This window comes from Coloeus monedula (genome assembly GCF_965178545.1).
Source record: "Coloeus monedula genome assembly, chromosome: 9".
In the NCBI taxonomy this organism is placed as follows: Eukaryota; Metazoa; Chordata; class Aves; order Passeriformes; family Corvidae; genus Coloeus; species Coloeus monedula.
Genome location: NC_138789.1, coordinates 15,880,359 through 15,899,575, shown reverse-complemented (window position 1 = coordinate 15,899,575; position 19,217 = coordinate 15,880,359). Strand labels below are relative to the sequence as shown.

The following is a 19,217-nucleotide window of genomic DNA, read 5'->3' as shown; positions in this document are numbered from 1 at the left end:
TTCTTTTTGGAAGAAGTCTCTTTCAACTTCGGCCACCTGGTGTTTCCCAGTTAATAACTGAAAAACTTCTTGTAAACAACCAGTCACATCACTTCCTCAAACTGCTGATAAGACATGATGGAGAAAACAACCCATCGAAAACAAAAGACAACCAAACTCCGGAGGAATCTCCTTGAGGTACTTAGGTACAATTTCAGAGCACACTACTTCGAAAAATATATGCTAGGTAAAAACACTGCATATAAAAACCTCTGTGACCACTTATCAAGAAAGACTACAAGCAGATGGAGATAGGAGGTTTCAGTGAGCATGCCTAAGACAACATGAATTATACAGGTCACAATTAGAGGCCCTTTCACGCCGTGACATTTGGTCTGCGGTTCCAAATTAAACGGCTCTTCTTCCTGATGTCCCCCAACATGAAATGGTTCTTATTTCAGGAAAACTGAAGCTGGGTCTTTTACTCAGGCTTCATTACTTTTCTCATAATGTATGTAAGCTAAAACAAGTTGAATCATTGCACACAGAAGTAGAACTAATTAACCATTTGAAAACACCTGCAATTAAAAAGTAAAAAATAATGAATTATCCTTCTCGTACAATTAGTCACTAATTTTTCAAATTCAATCACTTGCTACCCATCCTCATCACTACCGCACAAATAAAGTACATTTAAAAAAACCCTCTGTGATTTGCTCTCTATAGGATTTTATAGGATACTGAAAATTAGATCATCATGCCAGTTGATTCATTATGACTGTAACAGCACAGAATAAAGACACACAAAGCCAGTAGATCTCAGATTTCTGCATACCTGATATGCTTCCACTGCAAACTTCCCAAAGCTACAAGTTTGACAAAATAATATTTGAAATTATTTGAACATGTAGTAGCCCTCATGAACTGCTACCTCAGTCACACTGTTGGCTTGAAGGCCAGACTCCTTGCTCTGTACTTTATTGTTCCCTCCCAAACTTCTGACAAAGCAGTCTCCACCTACAGAAGCAGAGACCAAAGGAAAGTAGTGATTCCCAGAAGATGACAGCCAGTAAGAAGAGACTGAGCAGGTGAAAAGAGTCAACGAAGAGAAGATGTAAAAAGCCAGGGCACAAGAAAGTATCAAGAGACTCGGGGAGGAGGGAGGAAGAGAAGCCCAGAGAGATAAGAAGAAAGGAAGCTGAATATACAACTATAACGAAGAAGAGTGAGATGCATTTTGAAGATTTTGTGTAGGTCTATCCAATGCTCTAAAGATACTCAGAAGAAAGAAGCAAGTTTACCACATGCTCTGAGAAACACCAATGTGTTGTTACACATCAAAACAGGTATAAAAGGAAATGAACATCTACTCAAGATGAACAGTTAGATCATTACATTATTAAAAATTGGACTGAATAACAACAACAAAAAAGTTCCAGCCAGACATCTGAAGACACAGGTATTTGCTCTACAGTGGATCTATAATGTGTAAGTATAGGCACAAATAAGGTTTAATAAAGACTAACCTCAAACAGCCAACGGTCTAGCAACTTTCACTTCTAGGATGTTTTTCTTGAGTCCATTCTAGGATGTTTTTCTTGAGTCCATTCTCCAAAGCTACCATTATGCCTAACTATGTCTACTATACTGCTGAAGCTGTAAAGTTGCATTTGAAAAGAAAAATAGGCTAAGATTTAACTAAATATGATGAAATTACTGGCTGGAGAAGCAGGGCATCGGCCAGAAGAGCAATATGGTAACAGTCAGTATCAAAAACATGTGCACACAAATGGAAAATCTGAGACTAGTACATAAGCTGAGGTAGTGCTCGGAAAGGTCTCACTTTGGTGGCATCCAGAGATCACATATTTCTCATCTATTTCTCCTAGTAAACCGTAGTGCCTAGATAGGTCCCATAACAACTGCCAAATAAAAGAATTAGTGTTCATGTTTAGTGAACAATTATTTTATTACAGCAAGAAAATGAGAATTATTCAACTGATGTGATTTATTTTTGGTAGTTATATTTACTTCAGAAGATATAAGAAAGGCTTAATGGGAAGAAGGAACCTGTATAAACGTGTCCTCATTGTCTCCATAGAATGGCTGAAGACCATTGAAGGTTCAGCTGTGGCTGAGGCCAAACAGAAGACATCTCAAAACTGCTCTCAACCACAACCATCTTTTAATAAGAAAACCCAAGATCTACCTAAGAGCAACACTCATAAGAAGTGTGTACTTTAAAACTAGTGTGTACCAGTTAAATCTTGTATTAAAATAATTCTCACAAAACTTACATTATGAAGTGGAATATCAAATCAAACAGCTGTTTAAAAGCATATTTTTTGGTCTACAAGCCTCGCATTAAGCTTGCTTGAATGAGAAGTCAATGAGCAAAGCTTACAACCTTCACAGAGTTGCAGCAGTGTCATGACTAAATTACTACAAATATACATTGGTTGCATGATGTTTTAACTAGAACTCAACACTGACTCCTTAAGTCAATGGTTTCAGCCACAGGCCTATATCCATGGTATAAATTATCTGGATTAGTTCCAGCTTCTGAGATCAAAAGATTTTTTTTTTTTCCAAAGTTTTGTTTCTAACCTTTTACTTAAACTTTGTTTCTAACCCCATTTTGTTTCTAGCCTGATTTTAAACCAAAGTCTAGGTCCAATGACACAAGATACATGGGTTTTCTTTCCATTCTTTTAAGAAAAGTGGCAACTGTTCTGATGACTATGCAACTACTTCACTAGCAGAATACATTTCTTAGAGGAAACAAAAATCCCTGAAAGCACCTTAACAAGCTTCCTTCACTTTTTTCACTTAGCAAAATGGAAGCTAGGTACAAAGTGCTTGTCCAGGATTCAATCTTTGTGTACTATTCTGTTTGCCAGTGTCTCCCTCACTGAATTACTGTTAAGTTATTAATGTGCAATTTAAATATACAGCTATTGAAAAATACCTCCTCGGTAGGTATATAAGAAAGGAACCATACCACAGGGCTAATATCAAATCACAGCAGTGATAAATGAAGTCCACTACCATCACCTTTTTACTGAATAAATATGAAAAATTTCAGAATCCCTGACTAAAGGCATATTCTTCTACATGTTAGATATTACTGCATCTGCTGACTTCCTTCCAAATCTCCTTTGTTATAGTATTAATGTAGTGTAACATAAGACCTGGCAGCCACAGGCCTATACTGTAAAAATATTTCTTTTAACCTTCTACAGAGAAAGCCTGCAACTCAGTTTGTCATTTTTAGCATAATGAATTACATCTGCAGATAAAAAAAGGATTATGCATTTTCCAAGACCATTATGTAAAAGTCTGTGTTTGTTGACACAGAGAACTGATGGCTGCCCTTCTTAATTATAGAATATTTCAGGCTTCATATCTCCAAATTTTCCTCATTATATTGCATCTCTGCTCCTCAATTTGCTGTTGATCATGTGAAGTCCCACTAATCTTAGCAATAATCCAAGTAAACTCAGAAACTGCCTACAGCCAAGCAAGCTGCAGGTCTCTGGAAACAAGCCAAAATACAGCATATTAGAAGAATTTCAAAATGAAGTTTGTTTTAATAAAAAGACATTAATAGCAGTGCTAAATGCTGTACGACCCTCACTCAATGTCAGAGCAGGTAGTTTTTGAGTTGTGAGTCGAACAAGATATGAAACAACTACACACAATATGCTGTTAGAAATATACAAGGTGTAAAATTACTTGCTTTTCCTATTTTACTGGACTATTCTTTGTAATTATATGTACTAGACAGTAAAAACTACTTGTTGTTTTGTGGCCTTTTTTTTCTCCCCACCGCTCTCATTTCTGAGATACTTTTAAGCATGTCATTAGAAGGCCAACTATCTGGTTTGGAAGTTGTGGTATCATAGGAGAATGAATTTAAGCAACCATCTCTTAGTTTTGCTTACATACCTTAAGTGTTGGATCCAAAATCAAAGAGTAAGAATGAAAATCAGACATGAGAGTGGACAACAGCAACATACGTTTTCTTACAAGTTGCTGAAGTTTTATGGCAAATAAATTGTTTACCAGCAGAAGCTTCAAAATTATTTTGAATTAACATATGCTTTTGTCCAGTCTGATGAAGAAAATGTATCATAGACAGACTTGCTTTTACATCTGTAACAAAACATACCTGTCCCAGTCAAAAGTCCAGCACTCTTCTTTCGTGCATAAGCGCGTAAGTGGTTGGACAGGCTAACAGCACTTGTAAACGTCGTATTGCAATGCACACACGTTCTAAGCTTCACAGGCATACCTATCATTCAAAAGAAAACTATAATCCAGTTCTCTCTTCAAAAAATGAAATTCTCAAAGCGTTGTAAAAAGTTTTCTGCAATAAAGATGGTTTAAAATATATTCACTGCATTGATGCGATTGTTTAGTATATTAGAAGGATCCAAGTTAACCGTTATTAGTTTTCCACCTAGTGCTTTAAGCCAAACCATGTTATTTGAAAAAGAACAGAAAGGAGGCAACTTGAGCCCAGTAGGCTACTCTGCATTTAGTACTTACTATCAAGTTCCTACAGATCTCCACATTATGAAGCTCTAATTCCAAAATACAATCCTGCAATTTGTACAGCACAATTCTGTTGAGAAATTTCAGAGCTTTCAACATTTCCAATAAAAAGAATTTGAAAAGCCAAGTTGACAAAGTGGTAATTAGAAGTGTTTTACCCGTAAGACTGAAGAGCTCAATACTAAAATTAGGCGGCTGTTGAAGGCTCAGAGAAAACGGTGGTAAAACACACCACTGAACAGTTGTTAGACCAAACATTTTGTTCAGTGCGTTTTCTATTCATTACTTTAGGTGCACAATTGATAATGAAAGTAAATGATTTGAAGTTTTTTGCTAAAATCTTTGTGCTAAATAAATATCAACAAAGCAATATGCTATTTATCACAGGAAAACAATGAAACAATACTGAATTCCTCACTTACAGACAAAGAAACCATCGTAACTTCTCCCCTGCTCAACTTCACCATAATGTTTCTCCCTGCATTTTACCAAAGATATATTGTTTTGGTCAACTAATATTTCAGGCTCTCTACTAATAAATTATTAGAAGAATAAATGAAAAAGCTAAAACTACTCAGCTGGAAAGTCTCTGTTTGCAGGAAAGAAAGAATGCTATTCTCCAGCAGCCCACAGAAGACATGCTGTTTTTTCAGGCAAGTTACAGAAGAAGAATACCTGGTTGGTTAAAGCCTTTTTAAAACTAAAACCAGAATTAGGAATATTTGCCCTTTTTTAGGAAAAACAGAAGATGTTCAACTTGATGTTAAATATTTTTTCATTAACTCAACTGGCACAGTGCGTTAGTTATCAAATTCTGTTACCTCAGCCACAGAAAACTATCGGGCCCCATTCATAACCGTTAGTACTATGCGAGCGTATGTTTATTTTTACTTGGTTGTTCATCACAACCAAACAGGTTCTACCTAGCATTGAGCAGTAAATATTATACAGAAAGCAAAACACAGTGTCAGGTTTGGCAAGCTGTTCCTTGAGCATTGTTTTTCAAATCATTAAACCTGTCAAAGATACACTTCTTTATTAAGCAATCTCCTGTCTTAAGGGACAGCCACAGACGTACAGAAGACATAAAATACAATTCTTTTCCACTTCTACTACGTTATTTTAGAAAGCTGCCTTTGTTAAGAGATTGATTGCCACACTTTTGTAGTCCCTTAAAAGAACTTCTGAGCACATCAGATTGTTGGGGTTTTTTGTTTAAAGGAAGAAAAGAATATAGGTGAAAAAGTACTAGGCACTGCCAGTTTTACTAACCTGGTTAATAACAAGAAAAGAAACAGAACCAAAAAAAAGTCAGGGGTATAAAAATAAGATCCTGCTCCTCATCTAAAGAATTCTGCAGCATTGGTGGTGTCCAACCAAGAAACCGGTAAATGCAAGCTCTACATACACATTAAAAAGGATGTTGGAAGAGTTCCCCAAGACTAGAAATAATTCTCATGTGACAAGTAAGTTAAAAACATCACTCTAAGAGCCTGCTCTATTAGTATACAGAGTAGCTAGGAAGCTGATTGTAGAATTGTTTCATTAGCACAATTCTCAGTGGAGGGACAATCTAGGTCCTTACTGGTCAGAGGCCGTGCATTGGAAACCTGCTGGCTACAACTGTGTGCCAACAAAGCTTGAACCAGCACAGGTTGTCACTCAGAATAGACAGGCCCTAAGCAAGCATGAGTTTCTCACAGCAGCCACAATTTGCAACAAACAAGAATTAATCTATGTTGTAAGAGTATGTTTGCCTAAAACCATCAGAATTAGTTGACAGTGATTCACCAATTTGCAGTATTATGCATTTATAATGGTATCAACAGTTCTGTTAGTTTGAGCAAATGCTGCCTTGCACAAACCTCAAAGATTTAAATGCAGTATTCCCAAACCAGCTGTTTTAATGCCCAAAAACAGGGTTGCAAGCCCAAACATTTCAGAACTGTTAGTCTACCAAATATGCAGGGACACTTCAACTTGTTTACTGCAGGATGTGTCTTCTTCCTTACTGAGGCTCACTTTGTGTCCGCTTTGAATTTGCATGCCCAGTCATATGCAGAACAGGAACTATGTTCCATGCAAAAACCCTTCAGTGCTGCTGAGGTGTTTTTCCACTTTAGGAAAAACATGTCAGAAAAATTTGCTGTGCTACCTCTCGCAGTCAAGTGTCCTCTGGAAATGAAACAAGAATTAAGAGAACAGAAACCCAAATAAAATACTCTGCACTTGTACATTTTCTATGAATTACACGATTCTTCGGAAATGTTGTCAAGAAACACCTTCTTACCTGACTGCATAGTCAAGTCCATTTTTTGTGGCTGATACATCAATGGACTGTCTTCATTTAATGGAAGAACACATTTCTGAACAAACCTCTTTCTTGCAGTTTGATTATGAATCTTTTGAGGGGAAATATCAGGATTCCTTTCTTCTCCTAATCTCTTGCTTTTCAGGAGTTCTATCAGTGTAAGCGACTGATTTCTTTTTTCATCATGTAGTACTGCTTTTGTTTCATCACATTCATTTAGGAAACTCAGCCCTTCTTCCTCCGATGCAGACACAGATATATCTTCAGTCTTTAGGCCATTATGGTATGCTTCAAGAGGTATAACATTCTGAGATAAAAAGTCATCATTTGATGCAAATTTCTGAGCAACAAATGGTCTGGGAATAATACGGCGACTGTTCAAAGCCTTTAGGATTTTTTCATACTTTTCTTCATTTTGCATCATCTCATTCAGAACACAGATGGGAGACTTGTGTGCATCCCACTTGGTTTTGCCAAGCCTCTTCAGGTGTCCTCGCACATGATTAGACAATCCAATTTTAGTATCGAACCAGCCACCACAGAGCTGACATGTATGCTCAGAGGAAGTTTCAGACTTCTCAATTGCTACAAAGAAAATAATTATAATGTTTGTTGACAATTATATATAGTTAAACATGACAACAGCAAATCACAAGAAGAGAGGCTTTACAACAAGATAAAGCAAGTCTTGTTTAACATTCAATAAATCCCTTTGTCCCCCCTTTACTTCATACCCAAATAAAAAAAACAAATCTTACCTTTTCTAACACGTTTAACAGGAGTCCCTGTTCCAGCTCTTTTAAAATGCTGCATTTTGTCACTTGTTGCTATCTGTTCTGGTGAAACAACATGGCGGGCTTCATAGCTTAGTCCAGCTCTGTGAAGATGTCCTCTGACATGATTGGACAAGCCAACACCTGTTTCAAAGGTTGCTGGACAGTACGGGCAGGACTTCTTTTCAAGCGACAAATCAGTCCAGTGGAAAACTGAATTATGCTTTGGCAATGCTGATCCTACATTTTCTAAATTCTGAGGATCATGCAAATCATGCAAGAAGTTACTACCCTCCGCATCTTCGTAATACTCAAAATAAAAGCCATCATTCTGCTCATAACCAAGTGAAGATTTATCACCAGCTTCATTATCTTCCATTTTACCTTTGAATATGGGGAATAGGTTTACATGCTCCTGATTAATATCATTGTAAGATTCATCCTCCACAGACTGTGTAGTGTAATCACATAGTTCAACATTATCCCATGAACTTTCATCCTCCGTTTCATAGCTGTCTTTTTTTTCAGCAGAGTTTAGTTTCTGTAAAACAACAACAGTCATTTTATGCAGAAAATCTGGATAGCAATCCAAATCATCTCCTGTAACAGAGCCTTCCCTCTTGGATTCTTTAACCACTCTTTTTACAGCTACATGCCTATGATCTTTACAGCCTTCTGCCCTTTTGCAATCAAGGCTATTTGAATCCATGACAAAACAATTATTACTTGATGAAGAAAATAAATGCAAAGCACTGACAGATTTGGACTCTTCCTTTTTTAAATGCAAAGGGTAAGAGTCACTAGATTTTTTAATCATCCTGTAGTTTTCATATTTGTGTCTATATAAATAATTACTTTTTTTGGCACTAGCTTTCTGCTTTGCTGCTTGATGAAAACATTTACGTTTTTGGTCAATGCTATTTCTAATAAAAAAGTTCTTGTTTGTAGAATTTAGATTGCACACACTTACAGATGACTGTGAAACGCTTTTCCGAGCCTTCTGTATCCTGTAGGGTCTCTTGTGAAGTTTTGCGAAGTTACTGGACTGTGAAGTAGAGCCAAATGATCTTTTTACATCCTGTTTTAAAGCAGAGTTCTTTGGAAAAGTAGAAGAATGTTTCATCAACTGTTTCGTCCTGCTACGAAAATCTAAAGATTCTTCTATTATGCTGCCTTTTCTTTTCTCTAGTCTAAGATGACTACCAAAGGGATCAACACATGATGCTGAATGCAAATATGCCATGTGTTTTTTTAAAATGCTTCTAGTTGAAGTAGCAAACGGACACAACTTACACATATATGTTGATGACTTTCTTGAGGATCCTAAATAAGGATCTTTCAAGGATGCCTTTTTCTGAGTTTTTCTCTGGGACAAGTCGCTACCAATAATTGAACATTTGACTACTGCTCCATGAGCGATCCCTCGATGGCATTCCAGTTCATTTTCTGTCACAGCCATGAAATTGCATTCCTCACAACAGTAATATCTTTTATCTTTTTCATGGGTCTTCGCATGCTGCACAAATGTTTTGGGACAATTGGTACCAAATACACACTGTGGGCATTGTAACCGTGCGCTCCTACCCTCATCCTGAAGTTCTTTCAGCTCACGGATTTCTTCCATCAGTTTCTGCCTTCTTTCCTGGTGAATTATCATATGTTTAAGAAGTGAATTACGATCCCGAAATGTCCTTCCACATTCCCTACATGCATAGGGCCTGGGGACATTGAGATGCCGAAAATGACTGTTCCCATCTAAATGGTACATCATATGCCTATGCAGATGTTTTTTCTCTCTAAAATTCACATTGCACTTTGTACAGGGATAAAATGATGGTTCATCAGTACTGAAAGTAGATGGCGGTTCAGAATCATTCTCTTCACATTTGTTTTTCAAAGTATTGGATAGAAAAGTGCTAGTGTGAACAGGAGAAGTATCTTCTGCACAGTTACTAGTGGGACTATAAATGAGCTGCTGGATAGCATCAACAGTTTCCAGCTCTTCATCTGTGGATTCAGGCTTTACTTTACTCAACGAATATTTCTGTGGTTCTACTATTTGCAGCTCCTCATTCTGCTCTAAAAATTCAACATTTAATAGTTTTGATTTACTAGGAATACAACTGGTATCATCAAAACAGTCTTCAGTATAGCGTGTTATTTTACTAACATCCATTTTCCTTTTTCGCTTCTTTTCTAGCCCTACCTTACAGTGAATGGGAGACTTCTCTACTGTTTCTTCATTTGTCATGAGAAACTGTATAAACTCTTTTTGCGGATCCCAGCTGGGATCACATCCCGATCTGAAGCCACCTGTACCTGAGGAAATGCCTGTTAATGTATCGACACAATCATCTTTTAATAGTAAATTCTTATCATCCTCACAAACTTCTACTTGGCCTACTAAAGTGCTATCTACACTATTTCCTACTGTTTTCTGTGAATCACAACCAATTGAAGCAGAGGTAGGTAGATTTTTAATGGAATGAGTCAGGTTCTTAGCATGTGCTACATCAGGTAACAAAAATAAAACTTGGTGCTGATTTGATTTCTGTGTTGCACTCTTTGCAGGCAGCTGAAGATCATGAACCACTGTCAAAGTTGAGCAGGAATCTGCAAGATGACCTCCAGGCTGTCCAGTGGTTAACGAAACACTGCCTTTACTCATAATGGAAGTCTTTGTTGAGGTGGAGTGTGAAACTGGTCCATTAACAGCAGTTCCTCTAGACAACATGAAGTTTTCACTAGAAACAGTAGGAGCACCAGTGTGTATAAACAGAGAAGCCTGGCCTCCACTTAAGGCTTTTTCAGATCTGTCCCTTGATAGCTCCTCAGTCAGAGTCAATGTGCTGTTCTTCTGAAATGACGTGTCACTCTCTTCTGGTTTAGGAATGCCACCTTCTTCCTCAGACACAAAATTATCATCACATAGGATTTCTTCTTCTTTAGCACCAGTGACTTCAGTATTTATCTCTAAATCATCCATATTGCTGGTCTGTCCATTAAGTACATTTATACTAAAAAACAAACAAGAAAAAAATCAGGCAATTGCAGAAATAAAGAATGGCAATTTTAATTTACAGCTTTTCTTCAGGATCACTCTTCACACTGTAATCTAAAAAGATGTTTTGAACTTGTCAAAAATTTATTTTTCATTTAGGATATTCAGGACATTTATAGTGAATCAATGAAGCAACAAAAATTACACTTTTTTTGCTATGTAATATTAATAACCATACAGCAAACTAGTCACTGCCGAGTATCCCAGTTTGAAGAAGTCTGAGACCTACACACGATGGGGAAAATCAAATTGTCAAAACAAACACAAAAACGTTCTACATGTACATAAATACAGATTATCTTCAGTTGTTCTCTGGAAGTAAAAGTAAGGAGCAAAGGCTACCCAGACATCTATTAGCAATTCTGCTTTTTTTTTAAAACATACTTTCTTCAGGAAACTAAAACAATCTTTATGTTTCTCAAGGCAGCACTTTTTTCAAAGTACTTCCATACAATTGACCTGATGCTACACAAAAGCCTACAGAAAGAAAAAACACAATGAAGCTGATTTTGAACATCTGATTAGTGACAGAGACACAGCAAAGGATCAAACTCACTGAGGAAACTAGACGTCTTCCTATTCCCTTCTGACAAAAGGACTCTCCTTGCTTTAAAACAAATAAATCCCATTCCACTTGTAAGGCTATTTTAAATGATAAACCAATTAAACAACATCTTATCAAAGGTGGGGGAAAAAATACTGTAAGAACGAAACATTTCATTAGGATTTACCTACCAGATGAAGTCACCGTGTTGAATCCAGAGGATGCCAATAACAGGATCTACTAGTACAGAGAACTACTGCATATTAATTCCCTGTGGGTGGCCTTGTCTTTCTACAAGTGACTTTTATTCATACATCAAATCATCTACTCAGTGCTTAGTGAGCACAAAGGAGTTGCCTACACATGAAAATCATTGTGTGACCAACAGAAATGTAAACTTTAGTCTACATTCACTTCTTAAAAGGGTCCTCAGAACACAGTGAGCATAAGGCACTAAAACATTCATCTAGGAGCCAGAACATCTGTATTTTACAGAAACCATATATTTTACCCTTAGAGAATACTACTCACTTTGATCTTTTGGGGGATTTGATTCCTGCCATCACAGAGTTTTATTCAAAATGTTAATTAGTAACTGTTACTAATTAACATTTTGAATAAAACTCAGTTAAAAGGAGTTATTACCTAGACTCTTTGAATTAAGTTGTTATAACTTACAACTAATATCCATGGCTTCCTGCAATGGTCCTTTGTCAAAATCCAGGAAGACCACTTTGGACATCCTTTTTTCCTAAGGAGAGAAAACAACCTGGTTAAACAACATCAGTTTCATCTTCATACATCACATTTTAAAATACTGACACAATTCAAAACTAACTGGCTTCATGGAAATTCTCTGTTATTGCATTTGTTTTGTTACAAATCAGCAAAAGGACAAAACAATTATTAAACCTCTTCTGAGTTTGTAAAAACCAAACTTTCTTTTGCAGATAAAAGTAATTGTATTTGGAGTAGAAATACAATGAAAAATTAAGTCATTAAAAAATATTTCCTTTGCTACTCCATCACTGAACTAGCCAATTTAAAAAATACAGCAATGCTCACATCGGAAGCATAATAAATGCTTGAAGTGTGTGAAATATTTTATTGTATTATTTATCTATAACATACCTTTACACAAATGTTCTACTAGACACCCCAGTTTCTCATCTTGCCATTTCTTAGATTTTTGCTTTTCTTTGCTGTTTTGAGATGGGTCATTTTTCACTATAATAACGACTTCCAATAAGATCACATTCAAAGCTATCACCCTAAAATGGTGATAATGCACCACCCAGCAGGAGTCTTTACATCACATACACAAGTTAGAAATGGGCAGTGCAAACATGCGCTAAGAATCAGTAGTGCAAAAGTCAATTAAACTAAGTGAAACCTCTAATGATGCACAATAGCTCCAGCAATTTTACAACTGAATAATGTAGGCTTCATATAGTATCAGGCAGCAGGGTATAAAACTGTTCACAAAACATTTATAAGAAAGTAAGACAATTTTGCCTGGAAGATGTGCATTTTCCTTGGTTTATTGCTGCACAAGCAGACAAAAGCGTGCTCAGTCAATCTGAGAGCCTGTATTAGCTTTTCTCAACAGGAAGCAACATCGCTAACGAAGTGGTAAATTCAGTGTTAATGAGTGGCTTCACTGTTACCACCTCTGAGGTAAAACCTTCCATGTTCCAAGTTCCACCCATCTGTTCTGGTGTGAGGGGTTCAGAGAAAGAACAGACGCTTCCCATTTAAAGCAACTTCACTGCTACCCCCTGAACAGCGGGGAGGCAGACTGAGAATATTGTGCTGCTTGGAGACTGCAATCCTCATTATCAGAATGGCTCCTCAAAACTTCTCACAGGTTTACAAGATGAAGACAATGTATGTTGCTCTACATACAAAACCCTACTGATAATAAATATTAGTGTTAAAGCTGAAGTTAAGAAGGTGGCTAGGACACCCTGTGGTCACCATTAAACTGATATTCTCTTCAGAGTTATTAGAGATATCTAAAGCATCACCTCACACCATCTTGTAATAGACTCCTTTCCATACGGTGTATTTATGGAGATTGTGAACTATTCCACATGGGTATGATTAGAAGTCTTCTATGGTAATACAGGTAATCCCTACAGATTTCCATCTTTGAATCAAGCCTGAAATGCTTACTGTATCAATAACATCACTGCTACATTTTAATAATTTTCTGCTAATTGTAATTTTTATTCTTATCATCATATATTATTATTTTTTCCAGCTCTCAAGGTGGTATAATTCACTGGTTTTTGTGCAGGACAACAACAATAAAGTTAACAGTTTTAACAGTGTGGTATTAGAAAAAACAGAAAACATACTTTTAAATTACAATAATTTAGTCTTGTGATAACACTAAACCGAGATGCAATACTTCAGTTACATTATCTATTCCACGTGTCACAATTTATGCAGTAACAACAATAGGTAGAACCAAAGACACAATGCCATGCTTTTTGAGGAAATGTTACCATCTAACTTGTCTCCTGGGAAAAAAAGAAAAATCAATCATTGTAACTAAGATGTAACCAAGGCTATGCAATATTCTTCGTATGCTTCCATCAGAGTTTTAAAATTGTCTTTTCTATATCATATCAGGAATACAAAATTATCAAAATATATAGCATTTAATACTTGGTGTACTTGAAAAATTAAAATTTGAGATCAAACTTTAAATTTGTTGAAAGTACTGCTTATCATATCCACTACCAGGACTGTACTATCTCAACGATATAATTGAGGTAATTTTTATTTAAGCACCCAGTGCAATATACTTAAGAGATACATACATGTAAAAATGCTGATGGAAAATGGCTGAAAAAGCCTACACAAGAATACACAATCCCAACTCATACCTTTGAAACACACTTTATCTAAAGGCTAGGTCAAATTCAATCCAATTATTTCAGTTAAGCCTAGAATGACTGCAGTGCACTTAACAGCGTTATTCCTGGTTTACATACTATGCTATTTACTATACAGAAATTATTTCATATTCAAAAATAGACAGAAACCAATTCTTTATCCAGATAAGCCACACTCCACTCCCTATTGATTTAAAAATTACTTATTTTTAAATACTGTTTTTATTAATAAAGTATCAGTTTTAAAAATCATAATATGTTCTGCAGATATGACTGCCTGTGGCCAGACAGTCTAAACATTAAAGAAGTGTAAGGTCAGATCTATCTTCAAGCTGACAGATCATAATTTAAATGCCTTAAGCTAATCTTATTGTCTTAAAAATCTTGAACATCAGTATTTTTGCAAACTATCAGCACTTGCTATAACACCCCGCTACACTACATCTTGAGGTTACTACAGAAGAAATAAGGTGATAATTGCATATTAACATAATTATTTGGTAATCCCCCCAAGCAAGCTTCCTAGGTCACTCAGTAATTCAGATTAGATGCAACCTTCCTGTCATCAGATCTATGCTGTCCACTTTCTGTTCATTAATAATTCTTTTTGATAGGAATGTACTTAAATCCGTTGTTCTATGTACATTATTAATTGTATTTATTACCAGTAGGTTTATGACCTTTCCAAGTTTTTATTTCATAATGACAACCTTTACTATGCAGCAGGGTCACACACCAAATTAAGAGCACTGCCTTCATGCAAGGCTAGCTCAGTAAAGCTTCCACCTCAGTGCCAAGTATACCATGCTGTTGCCTACTAGCAGGTGTAGGCAAGAGACTTGTAAGTCTCTGTTGCAAGCCTCATGTTATTTTATAGGGATTTACAATAAATTTGAAAGCACACTGGAGCTGAAAAACCAAGATGGAAGAATTTGGAAGTGCCTTTATGGGTTCTGATATCAAGTTTCTCATTAAATTCATAAATACAAGCCAATGAGCTAAAAGCCCAGAGCAACTATTAAGTAGCACAAAAACTCAGAAGCCATCTCCTAAATGGATTGAATTTAATCAGCCTGGCTAAAGAAACTGAAGAAATACAGTGTCTTTCAGCAGTGCTCTAACAAAGGCAAAAACATACTTGTTCTGTGCTAAATAACTCCTCGTAAGTCAAGTTCTTTAAGCAGGTATGTGAATAACCAGGACACTCAAGGGATTATTCAAATATTCAAGAGATAGGAAAGGTGCTTCCCTGTTCCCATTTAGATTTTTCTTCAAGACTTCATTATGTAAATAGAGAAAACTAACAAAACCTATTGTTTTTCCACAAGCATTCCTGTAATAAAGCTTTCTCAAGTGACAGATTATATTAAAGATGATGGAACCAAAGTAACAGATTTTTAGGCGACAAACAGCAGAACAGAAAGAGTTTAAGTACATCATGGCACAGGGCTAAAAAGGCATCTCCTTCCATTTTGCCCCATCACAGTCTATGCTTTAAAACCTTAATCATGGCAAACATCAAGCACAGAACTTCTGCCTAAAGAGAAAGTTTTAAGAACTTCTGGAAAATGAAGGTTTGTACAGAGTAGTAGAGGAACTAGTATAAAATCAACACAAACCAGCCACATCTTGAGAGAAAAAAAAAAATTTTAGAGGACAGCTGCAAAATATTTTTGCCTCTTCCATATAGTAATGCAGAGTTTATGCCTGGGGAACTTTGGATGTTATCTAGCAATATTAATACCCAAAATCAATAAAATCATGATACTCTGATCATTAGAAGAAGACCTATTTCTTGTTTTCCAATTTATTTCCTTGTTAAAAAGCTACCCTGATCCACCCTTCAGACGGAAATAAAACCACAAAGCCTGACAAGTGACTCGCCTTCCTCCAGCTTCTATTTGTGTTTGCAAATTAAGTTGTTGAAAATACATCTCCTTCTGCACAGGAGAAACACTATTTGTAGACTGCCTTACTTAGCTTTGAAATCTACAAATTCACCTGAACACTTCTGCATTTCTTCAAGCTTCTGTAGTCAAGAGACAGCTTGTTTAATATGCATAATACCACGAGTGTTGTGCATATTAAACACTCCACCACACCTACCTTACAAACGGTCCACAGTTATTAATCTAACTACAACATGAAGAGCTCCACTCAAAACTAGTTATCTTCAATACAATTCAAATCCACAGCTGTTCACATAAAAATAGGAACACTGGAAAACTCTCATAGCTAATTAGACTGCCATATTAGAATTTTTTAAAGCAGTATGAAATATTAGCAATACAACATTTGTATTATACCCGAATAAATACAAAGCTACTGCTATCCACAGTATAACCTTTTTTTATACTGTTGAAAAGTTCACCAAGTTGTCAAATATCTGCAGAAAAAGTTGATCAAAGAGAAACTCTCAGTTATAGAGCAGCCATGACAAAAGCAGCTCGTCTTTTCAGTAAGATTATAATTGGGAAGATCAAACCTGAAGCACACTTTTTCAGGAAGTTACTTTCCTTAAACTTAGTTCCTAATGCAACAATGTCTTCAAAAGCTGTCTGTCAGGAACAGTAAGGAAATCAAAAAATTCCTTAAAAATGTCAAAATTTCAGAAACTTGATTTCTGGTCTAAAACACCTAAGAATGATACGTTAACATCTCATGTGAAAGGAAACTGAACACAACTTAAGAACAACCATCTTACAATTAGAAATCACAAAAGAGAATTCCATTACTGCCACCAACCATTCTTAATCTTACTCCTCTAGTATTGACTTGCTTGAGGAAATAAACCAGTTTACCACAATGGGGGGGGCATCACACTAAAATTCGATACTGAAATCAATAATAATAAATGACAATACAATTTCAGTGTCACAAGAATCATAGGTGTACCTATAAAAAATACTCTTCTAGTTTGAAGTGCTCATGCAGCAGCTTAAGATGGTTTCACTAGCAGATGCTTTTCAAAATGAACTAGGTATTTCTAAAAGATGACCACCCAGAACAAAAAACCAAGATGTTGAATCTGGTAACTTAAGAACAGTCACACATTGTCTGGCAACTCCACAGGCTTCATAACTCCTGCCCAGAATTCCACAGCCCTGTTCACAGAGGACAGCCAGCTACTTAAGTCTTCATATTACTGCAGCTCTCTAGTTTGGATTTTTAGTAGTGCAATCTAGTTTGAATTGCACTGTCATTAGCTCTAATAAAGATGAGAACTACAATCAAATATTGAATTGTCCTAAATGCAGACACACATGGTAATGACTAGCAGTATTCCAATAAAGACACAGAAGCATTAAAAATAGAGAATGAATGCTCTGTGAAAATACACACTATTTCTCTTCTAAACCATTCCCTTACTTTTACATGCATAAATTTTCTTCCTTGATGCCATCTCACATGCCCACATGCTTTCTCTCTAAAGAAACTAAATGTTTGAGAAAATACAATTCAACTCTTTCTGCACCATTACCTGTGTTTTTCAGTGAAATGTATTCCTAATCCTCAAGTGTGGCACAAAAAATTGCTTTTATCTAGACACAACACAATAAAAAAATTTTATTAACCAGCAGCATTATTAAAACCAGAAAACTTTTCTTCATTACAGTCTACAAATAAAAGTCCTGCTCGTATCCTTGCTGTGAGACACTTTATCCCACTGCCAAAAAATTAATGGTCATGATCAGTGGTACAGAGTGCACATGGCCAGGAACTAAAGCTCTACCCTGGGGCCAGTACCAGGTCCCACACTGTTCAACATCTTCATTAATGACATGGATGATGGGGCAGAAGGTACCCTTGGCAAGGCTGCTGATCACACAAGACTGACACACTAGCAGGTTGTGATGCCATTGAAAGGGACCTCAACAGAATGGACAGAGGGACAGGACAAGATCACTACAGGTTCATCCCAAAGTCAACTATTCTGTGATTCTGTTTTAATACACTTTGCCACACAGTATTCCAACTCTTGCTTACTTCAGTCCTCTTTAGAGTGCTCCATGTGCTCAGACTATCCACAATTTTTCAGTTTCAAAATATCATCAATACAGGCACTAAAGTATTTTAATTTAAAAAGGTTTACGACTACCAACTTTGAATTCATCATTCTGAAAGCTGAAGAAAATGACACGAAAATTATTAGGCATACGGTAAAAGTGTATTCTCTCTATCCCAAGTTAGACAGAATAAATTGACAGCAAAACTAGAATTTGATGCTCCTCTCCCTTCTACCTCTCTTCCAGTGATCCTGTTTTCCAGAGTTGTATCACTACATAAAATAATATTATCACTAAGTGGAGTAGTATTTTCACACTCAAATTTATAAACCTGCATTTCCCAACTCCCACCTCATTTTCTAGTTGTATTTCTACAATTTTCGATTTTACACAGGATGAATCCCTCTTCTTCACCACAATATACTTAAATACCTTCTTGATGTGTCACACCTCAAAGAAGCTTCTCAGTGTTGGCTCTTCAGGCAATACAGTAGAAGTATTTCCTCCTTACAGAACCCACTGCCACTGGCAATGTTCACCTCCAGTCACAGTAAGTGAGACATTTCACAAGGAGACCATGTTTAGGAAAGTATCTCCACTCTTCCAGACTTTAAGCTCACCACTACAGTCCTTACATGGGGCATAATACTAAAATTAAAGGACCTGCTGACCATTGCAGATGATTTTGGCTTGCAGAGAAGAGGAAGTATTTTCCACATGGCATCATATACTGTCAAATTACTGTGCTATTCATTGGAATTACGCCTTTCTTCACAGCAAAGCTAGTTTAAATAACTGCTGCCTTCTTCCACTCCCCCAAGTTCCTTCTTTCACACTTTATCAACAATTTCGTTATCCACTTTAAAAGGCTGTGACCCAAACACTGCTGAATCGGCACAGACGAGAGGCGACAACTATGACTAAGGGCACAAACTTTTACTAGCTTTGTTGACAGAAAAATCCACTGGGGAATCTCTCTAAAATCTATATGAACAAATCAAGAAGTAAAAACGTAGAGAACATTTCATAAGGCAAAAAGAAGCTTTGACAGTCCTCCATTTAACTGCAGAATGCAGCACTAT

The 19,217-nt window shown here is 36.4% G+C and overlaps 1 protein-coding gene across 6 annotated transcripts in view; it reads right to left on the bottom strand.

The window, feature by feature from the left end:
- ZNF644 (zinc finger protein 644) overlaps positions 1–19,217 on the bottom strand; it is a 50,163-nt gene that overhangs the window by 6,555 nt on the left and 24,391 nt on the right. For 2 of the 6 annotated variants that reach the window (XM_082287114.1, XM_082287115.1), the window contains exons 3-6: positions 11,904–11,976; positions 7,606–10,637; positions 6,827–7,432; positions 4,151–4,273 (exon numbers count right to left, since the gene is read on the bottom strand). In XM_082287114.1, the coding sequence (XP_082143240.1) occupies positions 4,151–4,273; positions 6,827–7,432; positions 7,606–10,606 (3,730 nt within the window). In that variant the 5' untranslated portion in view covers positions 10,607–10,637; positions 11,904–11,976. Of the gene's footprint in view, positions 1–4,150; positions 4,274–6,428; positions 6,712–6,826; positions 7,433–7,605; positions 10,638–11,903; positions 11,977–19,217 lie in introns of those variants that run through there. The other 4 variants (XM_082287117.1, XM_082287119.1, XM_082287118.1 and 1 more) reach the window with 4 other exon arrangements.